Source organism: Parasteatoda tepidariorum, chromosome 2 (assembly GCF_043381705.1).
Source record: "Parasteatoda tepidariorum isolate YZ-2023 chromosome 2, CAS_Ptep_4.0, whole genome shotgun sequence".
In the NCBI taxonomy this organism is placed as follows: domain Eukaryota; kingdom Metazoa; phylum Arthropoda; class Arachnida; order Araneae; family Theridiidae; genus Parasteatoda; species Parasteatoda tepidariorum.
This window is the reverse complement of record NC_092205.1, coordinates 70170884-70192354: the sequence shown is the minus strand read 5'-3', so window position 1 is coordinate 70192354 and position 21471 is coordinate 70170884. Positions and strand designations below refer to the sequence as shown.

Here is a 21471-nt window from a genome sequence, read left to right as displayed (position 1 = left end):
GTATTCTGAATATCAAACTCTTTATCATTGTAAAGTTTTGTTAATACAGATTAAAATAGCTCAGTTTATATTGATTCTCAACTAATTTTATTTTTAAAGTAATGTACTTGTCAAATAAAATTAATTTATTTAATTCTATTATTGTTATAATTAAATTACCATATATCCTGGTGTATAAGTCATTTTTTCAAACCCCTAAAATGTCAGGAAAATCCGAGATTCAACATATATACCAGTAATAAAGTGGTCCATATCTTTGCATACTATGAAATATCAATGCATTTTAAACAATGAATCAGATATGAATGACTCTATATTAATTTACCTCTTTCATAAACTATATTTAATATGTTATATACAATTAATTTTGTATTTTCACTCATCATAATTTTTTAACCATTAAAGGTTTTTACATGTAAAAAAAATTAATTAAGAGTATTTCAATATTTTGAACTTAGTAGACTTATTAATTTTTATATATTTTTAATGTCTGTGCAATATTTATATTTGGTTTTCTTAGTGGTTTTCTTATACACCGAGATATACATTATACTTTTATGCATCCCTCTTTAACATATTTATTCCAGGAATTGCTTGACTAATTTTCTTCAAATATTTGTTGTAGATGTGGATGAAAAAGATTATCTATACGGGTTTTTAAACTCTTGTCGAACAAGTGCCGGTGAAAGATTATTAATGCAATGGATAAAGCAGCCTTTAGTAGACAAGATTAAAATAGGTATACTTGTTGCACAACTGTAAAATATTATTTTTCACTTTCACCCACATAAAAACACTTTTCAGAAATTGCTTTCGAACATAAGTTTATTAAAATAAGTTAAACAATAATTGCTATACTTGTGTTTTATTAGATTTCACCAGCATTGGAGCATTATCTAATTAAAAAGCATCAGCATCAATAATAATCTAATGTTTTGTGAATATTTAATTTCCTTAAAAGTTGCTTTATTAAGTCCGAATCACTGTCAAGTCTTATAGTTAAATTTAGTTTAATTATTTGTTTTATTCACTTTGAATTATCAAGTTGTGTAGTGACAAAAAAAACTTATTGTGACAGCTAAAAAATATATTTCTAATGAAATCTTCGAAAATTGCCATTTTCACTTCCATGTTATCAATTAACACTGTATACGCATAATAAATTGGTGTACTGTTTAGTTCAGAAATCATGTGATTTTAAATAGTGAGAAATTTTGATTTCTTTAATGTTCTTTTTGGAATGATTAATTTTTACAATGATTTACTATCATTTAAAATGTAGAGAAGAAATTAAGCCTTGTTTTGTTACATAAAAGTATCTTTTCAAAATTAGTTAGGAAGTGAATTAATGAAAATAATTATAATTTGGTTTATTTTTAGAGGAACGTTTGGATTTAGTTGATATATTTGTTCAAGACAGAACATTTATGATCGAAGTCCAACACTTTCTTGAGAAGTTTGTAGATATTGAGCTCCTTGCAAGAAAAATTCACCGAAGAGTAATCAACTTACAGGTCAGTTTATTAAAATAACCCATTTTTTTTTAAAAAAAGAATCTGTTGAATCTAATTTGTGTAACTGGCTTTATTATGTATGATATTTGCTGCATTATGAACTTATGTAAACTGCTTTCTATCACTTAGTTGACTTGAAATGAATAAAAATGATGTTTTACTTTCATTTCAGGATTTTTACAAGATTCATACGGTACTAACAAAAATTCCAAATCTGTCAAAATACCTTTCTCAATATGATGGTGACAAAAAAGCAGTCTTGGAACATCTCATAAATGTCCCATTGAAAGTGAGTTTAAATAATTTGCCCATTAATAAATGTACTTAAAAAAGGGTTTTAATGTTATATCCACTCTTGAAGCTCATATTGCTTCAAATTTTAATATTTTAAGGTAGATTAAATTTTTTTTTTATGAAAAAATAATTGAATATTGTGTAATTTCATTGGAGGGAAGTTTATCTTCCTCGTAAACAGGAGCTTTCTTGCTCCTTAAAGATCTCACCCCCTCCCCATTAGATTTAGTTTAAAATAACGTTTAATTGTAATGATGTGTGACTATGTAATATCATCCATTTTTGACACAGTATAATCAATTCCAGCTCATATTAGTAACTTTTGCATTGGTGGTTATCAAATACTGATATTTATGCTTTACTTCTTATAATATTCTTTAAACTAGGAGTTGTACTTATTTTGATTAGGTTCTTTTGTGTTTTTAAAAAATAATATCTATGTGAAACTTTTAGAACTTATATTGGAAAATGCTTTTGTGGTGTTTTCTTATGTTTATAAATTTTTTTTTTTTTTTTTTGAAGTTTTGCCTGCTTTGTGAAGTAAAGTTTTTTTCTTCTCGGCACAAAAAAAAGAAATAAACAGAAACAGTTCTACTGCATTAAAGTGACAACTTTATTTAGTGAACAACAGTATGTAATTAAAATTTAACTAAATAAAATAACACAAGTGGGATATTTAAAAGAAATGAAATTATAGATGGGGAGACAAACTAATTGTCCCATTCTTATGAACAAAAGAAATAGAAATTAAAGATGGGAGAGAAAAACTAAGTGTCTCATTATTATGGTGTCATTCTGCGAACTGATGAGTTCATGGGGTGGCTTGAGCAATTTTGGTTAAAGTTAAGCTCGTTGCAAGGTGCTTTTTATTACTCTGAAGAAAAATGCTTCATAAATGAAAATGCTGCTACATTTTCATTTATGAAAGTTTATCAAATTCAATCTATCAATCAAATCTATTGTGAATTTTATGAAGCAGTAGCACTTTAAGGTTTTAAAAGATTTTAATCATTAAATTTTATACTTATCTTTATTTTAATAAAGATTTAAGAGCGTATTTATGAAGTACACTTATTATTAATTTTGACATAAATAAAAGAAATATAAAAATAAGAACGTTTTCAAGTCGTAGTCTATGAGTTGAATAATTACTTACAAAGTAACACTGCTTTAAGTTTCGTTGTTAAGAGTTAATTATTCAGCTTTTTCATTCAAATACATTATATTACTGTTTTAACTTAAAATTTACTTAACTTTTTAAAATTTACATAACTTTTTAAAATTTACATCACTTTTATATTTTTATAAAATGTTGAAGCAGTGTAATTTTTTAATAGATGATAAAAAAAAACATAACTTTCCAAAAAATAATTTTTTTTTCTTTTTTTGCATATTCCTTTCTGTTTACCACAATATATTAAAATAGAAAATAAAATTCTTTTGTAAATTTTTTTTTTAATAATTTTTTTAATAGGAAAAAATCGAAGAATTAGACAAACTGCGAGAAATGATTGACGATATGATCGATTTTGATGCTGTTGAAAATAGAGAATATGTTATTAAGCCAGATTTTGATGAAAATCTTAAAGGTTAGTGAATTAAAATTTTTCTAAGAGTTTATATCTTATTTTGCATAAAAATTAAATATTATTTTTTAAATGAATAATATGTATTAATAAATTATTGATGTTAAGTTTAGGAAAAGTTAGCATTCACGTTTTCTTTAAGAAATAAATTAAAATTAGGCTATAAATTTTGTATTAATAACAATTTATCACCCTAAATTTGTTACCCCAAAAGTGTTCTTTTTTTTTCGTATTCTTTCTGTCATTATATATATATGAGAGTTTATACATTTCCTTTCTTCTTTTTTTAAAAAAAAAGTGATTATAGAAAAATGGAATAACTCCAAATCAGGAAAACGAGTTGGAGTTGCCTGGAACATAATTTTTTGAGGGAAACATTGGTACAGATTCTGAAGGAAATTTTCTGATACTCAATTTTGATCCAACTTACATTGTTTGATATTTTACTTTGACTCATTACCAATGGATTCCGGCCCACTGTGCGATCCAAGGGAATGAGACGGTTAATTTCCTAGCAAAATAGGGAACCTCTGCCCTCCAGTGTCTGTCTGTGAAGAACTCAAAACCACAATTCCCGTAAACCATGGCTTAACCAGATTCTCAATGTCCCTCAGTGACTTAGGATGAAATCTGCTGCCATGTTTCGTCTGATATCTAGACAGGAGTGCCTGAATAAATATCTATGTCTCATCAACGTGGTACCTGATCCTTTTGTACCTTGTGTGATCTCCATGAGCAGATGGACTTGTCTCACCTGTTTAGATGCCCTTTTTTTTTCTCGGACTTCAATCTGGGAATGCTCCTGGACTACTTGTTTTCAATTATAGATTTATTGTTATCTTTTTGTTACTCAATTGTTTTTTAATGTGCCATTGGACATAAAAAATAAATTAAAAAAAATACATTGTTTAATAGATTTCTGCAATAATTGTTTTTGTTTCATTAATGCATTTGTATTTTTAAAAATTTAAAAATGTTTTTATGGAAAAAGATTATTTAGCATTTCTCAGTAAATATTGTGTTATAAAAAATGTTTTCAATGTTAAGAAAACAGTATAATTTCATATCATTATATACCTAAAGTCAACTGACCACAAATATTTTCTAGTCTGAGCTACCTGTTGGTTAGTTATTTTTAGTCTCTCATAAATAACTGCAAAAAAAAAAGTATGCACGTATTTCATTGTTATCTCTCTTTTGTTGTCTGATGAATCCTTTCAGATAATATATTTATTTAAATTAATTTTATTTTCAAGATTTTTTTTTTTTGTACTTCAATAACAAGTAAATTGTTTTAGAAATATGTTTTCTGTAAATAGATTTAAGTATGTTGGCAAAGATTGAAGCAAAACAAGAATAAACTGCACTTTATAAAGCTAATTTAACAAAGTAAATTTCATGATAGCAGGTAGTTTCTTATCGACTGTAAATTTTCAATATGTCTTTTTCATTCCGTATGTTTTATTTGTTAATTTTTTCAATCATTTGTTGCTGATTTTGTTCAAGCAGACAGCTTTTATTGATTTCTTATATTTTCGTTTTTTAATACATTAAATGTAGTTGTTGCACTACAAAAAACTTTTATTTATTTTTAGAAATGAGGGAAGAAATGGAGAATTTACAAAAGTCTATGAAAGCTGATTTAGAAAAGGTATTTTCATTTTCACTTAATGATTATGATTTCATTCTTAGTAAATATATGTTTCTATAAATATATATGAATGTTTTAGCTTAAGATTGGTTACTAATTATTTTTATTGTTTTGTAGACAAAAACTGATCTAGGTCTTTCAACTGTAAAATTAGAACTGTATGAAAGGAATGGTTATGCTTATAGAATCACCTTGAAAGTAAGAATTTAAAAAAATTAATTGTTCTGATTTAGAGCATTTTAATTATATTTTGCAGCGATAGATATTAAAGAAATTAAGCCACTGGTTACAAAGGACACCAAACTAAAATATTATGTTAGTCCATACACATTTTCAATAGTCTATTCATTTGCCTCTTTTAAACTTTAAATGTATAAATATAACAAATACTATATAAAAAATTTTGTAAACTAAGAAAAGTTGCAATTGAAACTTCATACAAATAAATTATTATCATTTTGTAAAGATGAAAAAATAAACTATTTAAATGGAATTTTTTTTTATAAAATTTGAATTTATATATGTACCATAAGGAGATTTTATATTAAATATTAATAAAAAAATTAAAAATTATAGAGCATGAGTAATTCACATCTATGTAGTGACTAAACCACAAAGCCAAAAAATCTAAAACCTAAAACGGTATATCATTATTCCTTTATAATCATAGGTAATTGGTTTCTGGTCTGAGGGATCAATAATTATTTGATGGTAGTCCTAATTAGAGGTTCTTGACCACTATTAATTTTTGAGTCTTGCAGTGTGAATAAGAATTATCAATTGCAATAAAGCCTGACTCCTAAATTGATTTTTGAAAGACTTTAAATCTTTGAAGACTAAAGGCTTTAAAGATACATTTTTTTTCACCTCAAAAAGTGGACGTAACCTTTATCAGGCAATTGGGAGGGGATAGATCATTTTGACTGCTCCAAGGGTAATTTTTAAGTCCTGCAATGGGAATAAGAATTCTCAGTTGCAATGAAACCTGACTCCTGAATAGATTCATGAAAGACGTCTTGACGTAAATTTTATTTTATAAAAATATTGCTTATACTTATTAGACAGAATATTTAAGGTATCCCTTAAGATTGTATATTGGTACATAAAAATATAAATATTTGATTCAGGCTCATGTATTCTACTTCTTTTTGGTGTTATTTTGAGACTAGATTTGATAATTTTAATTAATCTTGTATAATTTTTAAAATAGCACAATGTTTGAAAAATGCAAACTTATTTGTAAAATGTATAATTTTCTGCAGGAAGAAAGCAATTTGAGGAATAAAAAGCAATACACTATACTTACCACAGGAAACAGTGGAGTAAAATTTCAGAGTCCTGCTTTACTAAGAATGAGTGATAATTATGCAACATTGAAGAGAGATTATGAGGAAATTCAGAAGAAAATTGTTATTGAAATGATAGCAATTGCTGGTAATTATTGCTCTTTGATAAGTACCATTCAGCAGTATTTTTAAATTATTTGATTTTTACATTTTCATCTATTAGTAGGTTACTGAAAAAAAAAACGTATTCTAAATAAAATTTACGCCATGTTATTTGAAAATTAATTACATAATGTTTAACTATTACTTAAGCTATTAAATTATATTATTTAACTATTCAGCAATTAATAAAACTATGTAAGAAATTGAAGTAATTTTTTACTACAATATAGAGAACAGTTTTTTTTCTCCAATTTTTATCTATTTTTCTGTGTACACTCTTTAAAAAAAAAAGTAAGACAATAATTACTTACCAATTGTATCAATATATAATTGTTCTAAATTCTTTCAAAATATTTCTTTTACTTAGTTTATTTTATTTTACCACTTCTTATTAGAGAAAATTAATACATTTGAATAGCAATCACTGTTCATTCTTTACCTTAACACTGAAAGGGAGTCTTTTTCATAGTTTTGAAACGGCTGTATGCCCCATCTATCTTTATTATTCGTCTTGCTATGTTCCGAAAAATAAATAATCTACCTCTTATCAAAATATAACATTTTAATGAAGCTTCTCACAACTTATAAGTTATCAGCTTTAACTTTGTGCTCAATTAAGAATTTTTGGTAGGGAAATATGCATTTTCACACGAATCAAAGCAGTAAATTGTGGCAAACCTTTAAAAAATATATGTTGAAATAGGTGAACAGATAAATAAACATTGTTATGTAAGTTACTCTCACTATATTTGTGACTTATAAGTAAATCGATGTATTTCCTGTATAACTGTTCCAAATTTTTTTAATAATATGTTTTTTTAATTCCTTGTTTATTTAAATATAAATTTATAATATTATTTTTTATATATTCACCTGTTTCAGTTCCTTACACGCCTCACCTTAAGGAATTGAGTGGTACCTTATCCTGGCTTGATGTAACAGTTGCTCTTGCACATAAAGCGGCGAATGCCTGCAACACTTATGTGCGCCCAATTATAACTGAAAAAGGTTTGCTGTTTTTTTTTCTTAGTCTCAAAACTTTTTTTTTGTTTTTTTGTGAAATATTTTGCAGTTGTAGTGGAATTCATAATATTTAGGAATAAGTTGTGTGATCATACCAATCATTGTATTTCGACACAATATTCCTTTAAAAAGTGCAATTCTAGTTATACTATTGTATTCTTGACACAAAATAGTTGACTTACGTCAAATTTGTGGCTATAACAACTCAGAATATTAGGAAACTCTTGGATCAAGCTTTCCTTTGTTGTGGACTTTTTGTTATAACTGACCTAAATTATTGAATTACTTGGAGAGGAACATCTCCCATAGTTTTTCTGTTGAGAAAGATATTCTAAGGATAATTTTTTGTCAGCATTGTGCTTAGTACAAGCTAGTAGCTGTATAGAAATTGACAAACCATTGCTGGGATTCAAACCTCGTTTGCCCATTGGGGTTTAAGCGCTCGGCACCCGGCTGATTTATCCTAGTTTATGATGGTTATTCTTTCGTATTATGTTAGCCTATGTTTTCATATTGTGGTCATCGGATTGCCGCAATCTCAATTTAATTTTAAATACAAATATCCTAATTTTAAACATTTTTATTTACCATAAAATGGATTAAAATTATGAATTTTTTTGAATGATATAACATTGCTTATGATATTTATGACATCACTGGGTTTTTTTTTTAAGTTCTTTGAATTGAAATGGAATATGTATCAAGGATTTTAAGTTGTCTGGATGACAACATGTAGATATGGAAAAGAAACAAGTTAAAAAAAGGAATTATTTGATTTCCAATATATAAATGGAAGGAAAAAAATATGTAAGGAAAAAAAAGCTGAAGATATCCATGCCATTGTAGTGGCTAAAGGACTGTCAATCAGGACAGTATACATATCAATTTGCATTGCTTGGATGGAGCAGAACTAAAATTTTTTGTTAAAGAATCCATGTAGATATCAATGAAACAAGACTCAGGGGCTCAAGACTTGTAAATGTATTAAATTGCTCTATTGTACTTGATTATCCTTTATAAAAAGTGTTCATTGCTAATTGCTTGTTATAATAAAATTCCTTAAGTAATGAAAAAAACTTTTTATTTCAAAAGATATTTGTTACTTATATAGTAATCAATGTTACGAATTAATTCTTTTTGGCGGCGTCAATTCGTCGCCAATCAAATTATATTTTATTTCAGTTGTTCTCGATGCACTCATGCCTGAAGGAGCATTTCTTGAAAGCTCCTATTTCTTATATTTTTTTTGTTTTGTTTCAGTCTAATTATTATTTGTTTCATTGTTACGTTTGTTAATAAATATAGAAGCTCATATTAATTGTTTTCTTACTGACCAGGGCATCAAATGGTAGAGATATACGCATATCCCGAAACTCGAAATAGATTTTCTATCAATCAACTATGTATTTAATAAGATAGTGGTACTATGTATTTAATAAGATGAATGGTGATATTTTTCCTTACTTGCATATTATAGTTAGGTTACAATGCATTATAATATTAAAACTTTGAAAAAGTTAATTAAATATAAATTTTTGTAAATTAAGAAATAGTTGCTAAACATTCCATTAATCCTAAAGTTAGAGTTAAATAGAACTTGATCTCCATTTTCTATTCAATCAAAAAATAAAAAATTAATATTAATATTGTTTAAGATTTTTTTTTCTTTTTATTATCTTAATTTTTTTTATCATTTTTAAAAGATCCTGTACTATATGATTTTTACTGATTATAACAAATGTTTTATTGTATATTTGCAGATTATTTTTACTTGTGTTTAAAAGATATGCGTCATCCTGTTCTAGAAGAAAAATTACAAAATTTTATTCCTAACTCTGTTGAATTGTCTGCTCAAGGTAATTTCCTAATTAATTGTTTCTTAAAACATTTTTCGCTTTTTTAAAAAAAAATGTAAAAGTAAGGCAAAAATAATAAAATAATTTTTTTTTAAAAATGAATAAAATTAACTTTTTTGTGGTAATAAAAACTTATCTTAACCAAATTTTTTATTTAAAATTTAAATTCAACTGTCTACAGGCATCTTCTTAGTGTAAGTTGTCAGCTCTAAAAACATTTGTATCGTATTATTTTTAGAAAAATAAGGAAAGTTTTAGATAAGAAAATAAATTACTCATTAACTATTTTGTGTCAAATATCCTCTAATTAAAACTGTTCAAATTGTTAAACAAAATAAATGTATAAAAAAGTAAAACTTTTCCACAACAGCCCATTGTAGGCTAAAGAGTCAGGGAAGTTAAGGCTCCACAATTTTGTGAACAATGCCGTGATGGTTAACATTAAACACCAGCCAATGTGGTCAACATTAAACACCAGCCCCCCTCTACTTCCTAGACAAGCTGGTACCCAACATTCTAAAGCTTGGTGTGCATCAAGTGGCCACCAGGGATTGGACACTAGCTCTTCACAATGACAGTTCAGTGCATTAATTGCTGATAATCACGTCTCAAGATAACAGAATTAATTATAAGCAGTTATAAGTATGTTTTAATTAATTGTTGATGGAAAAAATAGAAAATTTCTAATATTGTAAAGTTATTGTATTTAAGTCTATTCTTTGTATTGATTAAAGAAACTTATCATTTGTGACTGCATATTGTAATTATTCTAAAATTCTCAAGATGTTACATGATTTTGTGTATACCTAAGAAACTTATAAAAATAATAATTTTAGATTTATATTTAGTATTATAAAATATGAATTTTACTATAAAAGATAATATATATATTTTTTTTCAAATTAGGAAAGAACTTTTATTTTGTTTCTGGACCAAATATGGGAGGAAAATCAACTTATATTAGATCTGTAAGTATTTAATTACTAATTGAATTAGAGTTTTTTTTCTTTTCCACATTTTAATTTTTTTTTGCAATTTGATATTGATGTGTATAGTTTGAATGACAAATGTTATCTATTATTAGTTATTTTTAAATTAACATTATCTTAAAATTATTTAATTATTATTTGGATTATCAGTTGCTTAAAAAAAAGGTTTTGTGTTTGACTGAAACTTGTTTTTTTATCATTTATAAATTTTAATGATTTAAAGGTACTTAGTACTAAATAAAAAAGTTAATTTGCTATTACTAACCGTAACTATTAAGGTTTATTAATAATAAATTTGTAATTATTAATAAAAAATAGAACACTTTAAGAAAATTTGTTCTTATTATAAGATTTATATATAAAATGAGGTTTATATATATTTATATGTTATAAGATTTTTACGAGCTCCTATCCAAACTTAACGTTTTAAAGCAGTAGACATAGGAAGTTTAATTGCAGACAATTTTTTATTTTACAAAATCAGATTCAAAAACATACTTTCTCTAAATAAAAATTCCTTTTTCTCTTGATTTATATTTTTGACCCTAAGAATGTGTGGGGTAGAAATATGTCTCTTAATGTAAGCAGAAGAGCAGTTAAAAGATAATTAGCATATTTAAGGTTAGGTTCTTGAACTACAGTCAAACCTCGCTATAGTGAACCTTCAAGGGACCGAAATTTCTGTTCACTATAACCGGGAGTTCACTATATCCGTTACGCAGGTAATTTACCTAATGGTTCCCAAACTCCTCCCTTTTATTGCACATTATTCAAATAAAATTATGTAGTAGCAAAAAATGTGTTATTTTTCATTACTCTTCGTCTTGCATACAAATAAATTAGTAATCTGTAGCTGATGAGCAATCCTCAACATCAGATATCGAAAAAATTCCCGACTCTCGGATAATTTCTCCTGAATTTCTGTCGTTCCGCTTTTTAAACCTGTCTAACCTGCTATTCGAGCACACAAAAGTAGTCTCATGAAATCACTTCGCAAATGCATCGACATTTCTCCAGATACTTCGATTGGTGAACCTCTTCAGTAATGCTTCTTCAACATCCTTGTGGTCTGCTTTTCTCAACTTTTTTCTGCCATCTAAATTTTTTTTCATGAGCAGAAATTATTAATTGCCTATTTTTTCCATATGTTACAAACAGCAGATTTGGATAGTTTATATTCCCTGCAAATATCAGCTTGATTGCATCCATTTTTAATTTTTCTGATTATGCCCATTTTATCATCAATGGAGAACGCTTTATGATTACTGTTCGTCATAGTTAAATTTGAGACACTTGTTTGCATGATTTTTTAAACTGAACTGAGAGCAAAAAGAAGTTGAAATGAGGGCCTTATCAACACACATTAGTGTCCAACCCTTTGACCAATAATGAATAATTGCTCATTCCGTGTGACAGAAAATGCATATTGATCTCACCTGGGTTGGAAACATCTGCTTTGTTTGTTTAGGGATGGGAAAGTGAGATAAAAGAAGCAAACAAGATGAAATGCACTATATAGATGGTTTGGAAAATCGGTATATGTATTTTTTTTGAAGTAGAAATTTCAAAATTATTACAAAAAAAATTAGTTGAAGACAGAAAAAAGTTCATTATATCCAATTTCTTCAGTTTTTTGGTTCACTATATCCACAAAAAATAACATTATCCATGTATAGCAAAAGCACGGAACCGAACATTTTGTTCACTATATCCGGGTGTTCACTATAATGGGATTTGACTGTATTAACTTAGTACAGTAGGGAACCGATTATTCGGAACGATAGGGACCATCGCTATTCCGGATAACTGATTTTTCCGGTTTTCTGAATCGCTACAAGAAGCCGTTTCTTTTTATTGTTAAACCCAACTAAAAAAAACATTTTGGAAATAGTCTTAAAGAGAAAAAAACGATGAACTAATATACTTATGATTATTTCCAAAATGATGATAAGGTAAACATCTTTCAAAAAAGGAAGAAAAATCCTAAAATCTTATGAGGAAAAAAAAAAATTTTTTTTAAATGTCGGGAAAATTTATCGAATTTTGTTCCGGTTTTCTGATTTCCGGATAACGGGTTCTGTACTGTACTTGAAATCTAATCTTAGTATTTAAGTACTAATGAATGAAAATCTGATTATAAGATCAAAAGTTATTAAGATCTTCTATTTTTTATTTTGTTCACTCCAAATTATATGAATTATGAACTAAAATAATATTTCTTTGAAACAATGTTTTAAAACCTTCAGATCTCATGCAATTTTTTGATTTTATTTTTATTTTATAACCGTCGTTGAACAGCAGACCCAATTTCATGGGTTTACGACTACTAACGTTCAACTCCGTAGCCTTGTAATTTTGACCCAATCCAGAAGACAAGGAAACTCCTGGATCAGTACCCCCAGAGGTATTGCTTTGTTGTGGGAACATGGAGGACTTTGAGACTCGACAAATTTAACGTGCATCAGTCACCATTTACTACACGGGGAGTCTTCGGACGGCGAGGATCGAACCCACGACCTTTATTTTAGATTCACGATTATATTTTAAAATTTTTCTGATCTCCTTTTACATTACAGGTGGCAATAAATGTGCTTTTAGCTCAAATCGGGTCCTTTGTTCCTTGTTCATCAGCAGAAGTTTCTCTTACGGATGCCATTTATACTCGAATAGGAGCTTCTGATAATCCTACTAGTGGAATTTCAACATTTATGCATGAAATGCTAGAAATGCAACGAATGTTAAAAGTAAGTTGTATTTCATTTGTCATAATTTTCTGTTGTAAATTGTACTTACAGTAAAGTGGAGCTAAGTTTTGAATTTCGCCAATTAATAATCTTAAGTAATCTTAGTTCTTTTTACACTTTTTATTTTGAAAAGTAGTAGTTGTAGTGACATGGTCACTATAACTTATTTGAATTTAAATATTTTTTATCAATATGTGCTTAAGTGTTTTAATTTTTATTTAACTTAGTCATTTTACAGTGTTGCCAGTAAAGAATGTCAACAGTGATTTTTGTGACCAAATATCTTTGTGATCAAATATGTTTTTTCTATATAGGGGTCTAATAATTTTTTTGTCCCCACCAACAGCTACATTTAGGGGATAGATTTTTAAGATGGTTGGCCAGTGGGTCAAGGAATGAAAGGATGACCTAGATTTCTTAGTTAATTAAAGAACTTTATTTGGAGTTTATTTTCAAAAGTCTTTTTTTCCCATCTGCTTATATGTCTACAGATTGGCAAACAAATTTTATTAAGCCCCTTAAACAAATAATTTAGTAAGTTTAGGAATTAAAAATGATTTTTCAGTAATATTTTAAGCTCAATTTTTAAATCTGAGTGAAAATATAATTTGCAGAGGTTTTGATAATTTTCAGAGCCCTTAGATTGGATGGACATTCTATTTTATCTTTTTATTGTAATTTTTGAAGTAACTAAACATCTATCACATAAAATATTGACAGATGGGAGCAAATTTGTTATATGCCTTCAGTATTTTCTACTGCTGAGTAATTTTTCTAATTAGCAGATCCAGCTAAATGATAAAAATAGCTTTTAAAACTGGTAATAAAAAATGCTTTAAAAAAAATAATAATATTAGAAATGTTGGCTTCTATAGCTACTTTAATAATTGCATTGACAAAATAATCATGTTAGCTAAGTGGCATCAATGAGGTTAAAGTCGTTTTCTTCCATATAAATAAAGTTTGTAGTAGCTCTTGTAGTTTGAACTTATGAAAATTTCTTGCTCTGTCTCTGTTGTTAAAATCATATAATATATGTTAATTATTTATAGGGTTTAACTTTCTCAAAAGAAGTCTTCTCTAGCAAATGTTTTGTTTATTATTTATTTTTAATTTTTCCTTAAAGATTTTCTGAAGAAAAAAAACTAGCTGATTTACTTGTCTATTCATTTAAGTTATCTGATTTTCCTTTATAAGCTATTTTAAAATATTTTGCTTAGTAAATAAATTTTTATTAATTTGAAATTTTTTTAAAATTGTGTTACAAAAATATTTATAGTAGTGTCTGATTATGTAACCACATGTTCTACATCATACAAATTTGAAGCCATTGATAGCTTCACCTATTTGGGGTCTAAGATTAACGACAAAAATGACACTACACAAGAAATACACGCGAGAATCACGATGGCCAATAAGTGTTTTCATGCTCTAAGAAAATATCTTAAGTCAAGCCTAATAAAAAGAAAAACAAAAGTGTTACTTTATAAATGCCTTATACGATCAGTGCTTATATACACATGTGATACCTGGACAATGACTCTTGGAGATGAAAATATGATAGCTAGATTTGAGAGAAAAATACTGCAAAGCATTTTTGATGGAATAAGTAAAAACAGTACCTGGTTTAGAAGATCAAACGCGGAACTTTACAAAGCATATAAAGAACCTGATGTCATTAAATTTATCAAAATTCTAAGGATTAAATGGGCAGGCCACATAAGAATGGAGGATAGTAGAACAACCAAAAAAGTATTCAGTGCCAGACCAACAGGTACAAGAAAAAGAGGACGTCCAAACCTAAGATGTTTAGACTGCCTTGAAAAGGACCTACAAGTTTTAAAGATAATAAACTGGAGAACCTAAGGGAAGAATGTCTTGGTATAGGCTTGTTGAGAAGGCCAAGGCCCATCCTGGGCTGGCGTACCTTCTACTCGCCTCTCTGCTGTTGAGAAATGAATACCAAGTTTTATGGAAAATAATTATTGTTTTGTTTGATAGTATATTTCTTAAAGCAATTCTAAAAACTGTAAGCATGAAATCTTAAATTTTTTTAAAAATTTTTTTTATGAATTTATTGATGGTTTTATTCCATTATCTTTTTTTCTGATTAAAATATGTTTTTCAGAATGGTACCTCCAGGTCATTACTCATCATTGATGAATTGGGAAGAGGTACATCAACAGCTGATGGTTATGGACTTTCACATTCTATTTCATGGTATTTTTATTACTCATTTTGTTTATTTTTAAACATATGTATTTACTTTTGTTACTTTTGCTATTATTTAACTTTTATATAAAGTTAGACTTATTAAAATGGCCTTGTTTGCAATTTTTGTTGAATATATGTGCTACTGTAAATTACCGAAATCTTTTTTTTTTTTTTTTCTGTGTAATTTTTAACCTTTAAAAGCAGTGGTTTTAGATGCTATCTTTAATCCAGATTATTGAGCAAAAGAAGAAAAAAAAGTTATTAAATTATAAATAATATTGGTTTATGGATAGAAGCAACAATAATTTAAATGATAGTGGTAGTATAAAGCATACATTTACAGGGTGGCCACCCACCTTGAAAACCTGGAATTATCAGGGAATTGTTTTTATACTGGAAAAAAACTAGAAAAGTCAGGGAAATTTGGATAAAAACCTGGAAAAATCAGGGAATTTTAAAGAAAGGTTGGAATTTTTCTTAATTTGAATTATTTTGCCATCCGTTATATCCACTTTATTCTTTATTTAGACTGAAATTTATCGTCAAACTGTTGAAATATTATCAACTTAGTAATACTTTGCTTGCATTAAAATTCTTTCCCTGCTAAACTAGAATTTAGCAGAATTACTAGAAACTTATTACATTTAAGGAAATATTGCTTAAATATGAGTTTTATTTACATTGTTGTTAATATATCTGATGTGAGTGGCCACTCTGATTTATTTATTTATTTTCACAAACATTTAAATTCATATTGGTGGTAATATTTTTGTTGATAATATCTCAAATTAGCTTAAAATATTTTACTTTAGTTTTCCTCCAAATTTTAAATTTATATATGTATATATATATTGTAGTTTTAAATAATTTTCCTGATTACACAATTTTCCTTTATTTTGTAACTTTGTTCAAACATACTAATGATGTCTACAAAATCTTATAATCCTTATTTCACTATGCATTTGAATATTGAATTTGTTGAATCATTTTATCAATTGATCGCCTGTTTAAGTTAACCTTAGATTAAGCAGTAATTTATCAACAAATAGAGCCACCCTGTTTTAAGTTTACAACTTGTCTAAGTAAACCACCTAACTGTTGTACTTGAATGCAGTCACCTTATTTAGGATGTCACCGGTAAGAAATTGAAAAATATTTGCTATGACATTTTGGTATATTAGATTGGAAGTTCTTTTCCTTTTTTTAGAAATTACCTGAAATATATGACCAGATAAGCTTCGTGATTATTTTACAATTTATTCTAAAATTTAAAATATGTCAAATCTTTTTATTACATAAAATGGGAACATTTTATAGTTTTTAAATAAACCAAGTCAGTCTTATAAGTGCAGTATTCATGCAACATTACTTTTCAATGCACTATAGTATCTTACAATGTTGCTTGCAAACACTGTATAATTACTTGATTTTGATTAAAAAATTAAGTAGCAATTTTTCTATTCCAGCGAAATATTTACGTGTTTATAAGCATTGACTTTGTTAACTGCTGAGTTATAGTGAATCTGATTATTTTTAAAAATATTTTTACTGAACGCTAGAGTAATTGGAATGTATTTATACTCATTTTGTGTGTTTAAAGCTGAAAATATGTAAAGTAAAATTCTTAGTTCTTTTCCCTGTGAAGCACTAGCAACCAATCTCAGAAGTCTTTAAGAATCCCTATTTTAAATTGTCAAATAATTACATTTTCTTAGATGTTTCGATTTTCTGCCTTTTAATACTCTTAGACTTGGTGGTTGGGCAGCTACGAGGAGCAATGTGCATCAACCAGAGACCTGTTATACCCAAACCCTAGATCATGGCGTTGTGGAAAACCTTTATAACTGAAACAAAATTCAGCATACACCTAACAGGAATATTCTGTAATTCCCAGGCCTTAACACAATGTTGTCCCAGATGCTCAAATCTTAGAGCAAAAAGACTTCACACTCGCGAAGAATATATTGTGAAGTCTCCTCCTCGAGATGACAACCACGATAAAGAGGATTGGGTGCAATATCCATAATGTAGAGGTGTCTCTTGAGGGTGCAGTGACCAGTGAAACGACCAATGATCTTCCTCAAGCGATTCCTGTTTAGCTTACGGAGCTTTTTTTTTACGCACTATTTAAGAAGTCACTATGGGTATCTCGAAAAATTTTAAAACCCTTGCGTTGAGGCCCAAAATTCTACCCTTACGGGCAAAAGGCTCTCTTACAAGAGAAATATCTATATCTCCATTATTCCGCCTTTTTTTTTTTAGTACTGTTACTATATATGAATAAATTTTGCTGTTCTAAATTGTGAAATATAGAAAACTTTTTTTTCTTCCAGTGAAATTGCTTTTCGTTTGAAAGCTCCCTGTTTGTTTGCTACTCATTTTCATGAGTTGACGAGTTTGAGTGATACTGTTCCTGTGATTGGTAATTTACATGTTGAAGCTATACAATCTGAGAAAGAAATAACTTTCTTATACCAAGTGAAAGAAGGTTAGTTTGACACATCTCTAATTTTTTTTTTCCTTTAAGAAACATATAACATCTTTTCTAAAGTAAAATAATTTTTTATTTGCTTAAACCTTTCACTATTTTTTTTAATGATATTTCCTTTTTTTTTCCTACTTCAATGAAAGTTAAAATTTTCATTTCATAGAAATGAAGGGCAAAAATGCTAGATTTTCATTATACAGTACAGAACCTGTTATCCGGAAATCAGAAAACTGGAACAAAATTCAAAAAAAATTTTCGCCATTTTTAAAAAAAAAAAAATTTTTCCTCGTAAGATTTTACGATTTTTCTTTCTTTTTTCAAAGATGTTTACCTTACCATCATTTTGGAAATAATCATTAGTGTATTACTTCATCGTTTTCTCTTATTTGTGAGATTATTTTCAAAATTTTTTTTTTTTAGTTGGGTTTAACAATAAAAAAAAACGGCGTTTTGTAGTGATTCAGATAACCGGAAAAATTAGTTATCCGGAATAGCGATGGTCCCGACCGTTCCGGATAATCAGTTCCCTAGTGTACTATCTTATATATAAAATTGCCTTCTTATAAAAAAATCTTAATTTTAATTGCAAAAAAAAAATTTCAGTTGTTTTTAATATTTTTTTTAACTGTAACTGTTATTCCAGCTTTGAAAATACCATAATCTAAGACAATTCTAAAATTATATGTATAAATTTTTTTTCTTCAAAAATTTTGATCTGAAATTTCGAATTGCTTTCAATAATGCTAGCTGTAGATATGTGACTTATCACTTTCAATTCAGTTTTAGTTGCGATTATCCAATGATTTTACATCTGCAGCTGTTTTAAAAAAACTTTTAATAAAACAGTGTTTTGGTCTTATAACTTATATAATTATAATTTGAATTGCTGTTTTTATTGTTATATTTCATTATCCTTTTTATTTTGTTTTTGAAGGAGTGTGCACAAAAAGCTTTGGTGTTCATGTTGCTGAACTTACTGGTTTCCCACCTAAAGTCATTGAGGTAATTTTTTTTTAAATTTATTTATTTTTACTATTGTACATATTACAATAAACTATTGTATTGATATCTTTTGCTTTGGTTACATTAATACAATGTAAAAAAAGGTCTCTAATTTGTGAATATAATTGTATGAGATTATATCTTTTTGTTATTTTGTTTCCTGGCTTTATATTTTTCTTGTTTTTTAAATTTTTAAAAAAATTTTCCTTTGATTTCTTGTCTTGTTTTCTTAATGTTTCTATCTTATGATATGGACTCTATATACTTGCAGTTTATGCCCAGTTAATAAATATATATATTCCAGAGGTGATAGTTATACTTTAAACTGTTTTTTGGATAGTTATTTTAACAATTTTCTTGTTTTTTTTTTTTTTTTTTTTTTTTTTTTTTTTTTTTTTTTTNTTTTTTTTTTTTTTTTTTTTTTTTAATTGTGATGTTTTTCACTAAAAATGTTATTCTTATCATAAAGTAGCCTACCATTACTGTGCAAGCCTTTTATTTATTTACGTGCCTTAAAAGGATTCTAACTCTTTTTTAGTTTATTCGAATACTTTTTTCTTCTTTTTTTTGGAACAAAGAGATACAATAATTGTTCCATGTTGTAATACTGAAAAATATTTCGCCATTTAATAGTTTCACATGTTACATTTTAACTGCCCCTTTGTTTACTTTTGTTATCTTCATCATTGCATTCTTCATTTTCAGGACGCTAATGCTAAATTAATTGAACTCGAAAACAGCATCATGACTTATGAGGAAGTATCAAATATTTTTGGTCATTTGCCAAATGCAGAGGTAAGCTTAAAATTCTAAATGTACATTATTCATTAGTGGAAATATTTTATGTTTGTTTTTTCCCCTTCATTGGTTGTGTTTAACTAATTTTCAGTTAATCAAAATCATTAAATTTATTTCATTAAATTTTATATAAAAGCACTGGCTGTTTTGCTATTTAACTAGCATAGCTTAGATGATTTCTGGATTGAGTGTTGATCAAGACAGAAATTAAAAAGACAAATTTCATTCATATTTTAATGGGTCAGAATTACAAAATCAAAGTAATCAAATATGCATGTCAACATTTAATACTGATGAAGTGGAACATTGATAAGTAATATTTAGCTGATATTCTAATAAAATGAAGTGAAGTCAAACAGATTATCAGACGAAATAAATTGTCTGACCAGTTATTACCCTCTCAATAGGAAGTATATATATTTTTTTATATAGAAATATCTTAATACTTTTTTTTTATTTATTTGTTATAAACATATTTTACAGTATTTTAAATGGTGGGATAATAAAAGTCATTTTAATAAACATGATTTTTCCTCACTAAATTCACTACATTGTAAAATGGATAAAAAGAATACTTACTGTTTTATAAATCTGTTGATGAAATTTAACTTAGCTAAGCTTCATGATAAATAAGTTTCAAGCTTGTTTTAATAAGAATGTATCGAAGTATTTTATGAAGCATAATGCATCCTCTATTGATATCAAATGTGAATTTTTTTCAAAAAGTACTCATATAATAATTTTTTTAAAAGAAAATTTTAAAAACCAATACATTAATTTTTTTTTTAATCAGAAAAATCAATTTTTAAGATTTATTTTGATAACTCTTCTATTATCTAAGTCATTAATCAGATGGTTACCTATTATTTTACTCTTTCAGAAACTTTTAACACCATTAAAGGGTATTCTTCCCTCTAAAGGAGAATTTTTATCTTCAAAGGATGAAGCCATGGAAGTTGATGAAAATACTTCAACAAATGGAACAGCTGAGAATAACTCATCTTGCTTTACTGAAACTATTGAGTTAGAGAAAGCTAAAGAATTATTACGTAAATTAGAAGAAATGGAAAAAGCTGTATTTTCTTAATTTCCTTTCACTTTTAATTCATTTCATATTGAAAGGAAATATGCTTTTAATGTACAAAAAGACTTGAATTTCTCATCTAGTGAAAACACCACCTAACAGAAATGTTCAACATAAATTTTGTGATACTTCCGTACAAATATGCATTTTTAAATATGTTAAAATATAAAAACATGTGTGATAATCTGTATTTCTCCCATGTGTATATATCCATATTTCGTAGTTCTGAATAAATCATTTTTATATAAAAATTTCTGAAAAATGCTTTATACTTTTGAATATGCATTCAATATCCATTTTTCAAAAAGTTAAAATAGGAAAATTTATTGTCTTAAATTTGTCATAATTAACTCAAGTTAAACAATTGCACAAGTCCATTTATTTAAGCTATAATTTGTAATCATACATAATATATTTGCGACATGAATAGAGGCATCATCATGTTGGAAAATTTACTTTGACCACTAATTCTCTCTGTAGATGACAGAGAATGGGTTTCTAGAATAGCTCTAAAATATGTTGTCTGGTGCATCTAAAAATTTAGATCTTAATTGTTCCTTGTGCCAATGCATGCCTGGCAGAGCGTTTGAATATCCAATCAGAGAAGCCATAAGTTATAAGATAAGTCGCTATTGCATCCCATGAGTGATTTATTTTTTAAAAAAAGCTTACCCTAATCGCTGTGTATGAGAAAATAATTAAAAAATTTTGCCAATGGTATTTAATAATTCTGATAATGTCGGTTTGTTAGCAAGAGCACTCAGCATTTACACAAAACAC

General features: G+C 27.3%; 1 protein-coding gene across 2 annotated transcripts in view; it reads left to right on the top strand.

Annotated features, from left to right (window-relative positions):
• Window positions 1–20942, top strand: part of LOC107442808 (DNA mismatch repair protein Msh2) — a 40008-nt gene extending 19066 nt beyond the window's left edge. For both annotated transcript variants that reach the window (XM_043041725.2, XM_043041730.2), the window contains exons 12-27: window positions 626–739; window positions 1381–1514; window positions 1687–1803; window positions 3283–3397; window positions 4990–5045; window positions 5163–5243; window positions 6308–6479; window positions 7376–7501; window positions 9277–9372; window positions 10279–10340; window positions 12938–13105; window positions 15234–15325; window positions 17653–17807; window positions 18742–18809; window positions 19515–19604; window positions 20488–20942. In XM_043041725.2, coding sequence (XP_042897659.1) covers window positions 626–739; window positions 1381–1514; window positions 1687–1803; window positions 3283–3397; window positions 4990–5045; window positions 5163–5243; window positions 6308–6479; window positions 7376–7501; window positions 9277–9372; window positions 10279–10340; window positions 12938–13105; window positions 15234–15325; window positions 17653–17807; window positions 18742–18809; window positions 19515–19604; window positions 20488–20694 — 1853 coding nt within the window. In that variant the 3' untranslated portion in view covers window positions 20695–20942. The remainder of the gene's footprint in view (window positions 1–625; window positions 740–1380; window positions 1515–1686; window positions 1804–3282; window positions 3398–4989; window positions 5046–5162; window positions 5244–6307; window positions 6480–7375; window positions 7502–9276; window positions 9373–10278; window positions 10341–12937; window positions 13106–15233; window positions 15326–17652; window positions 17808–18741; window positions 18810–19514; window positions 19605–20487) is intronic.
• The last annotated feature ends 529 nt before the right edge of the window (window positions 20943–21471 follow it).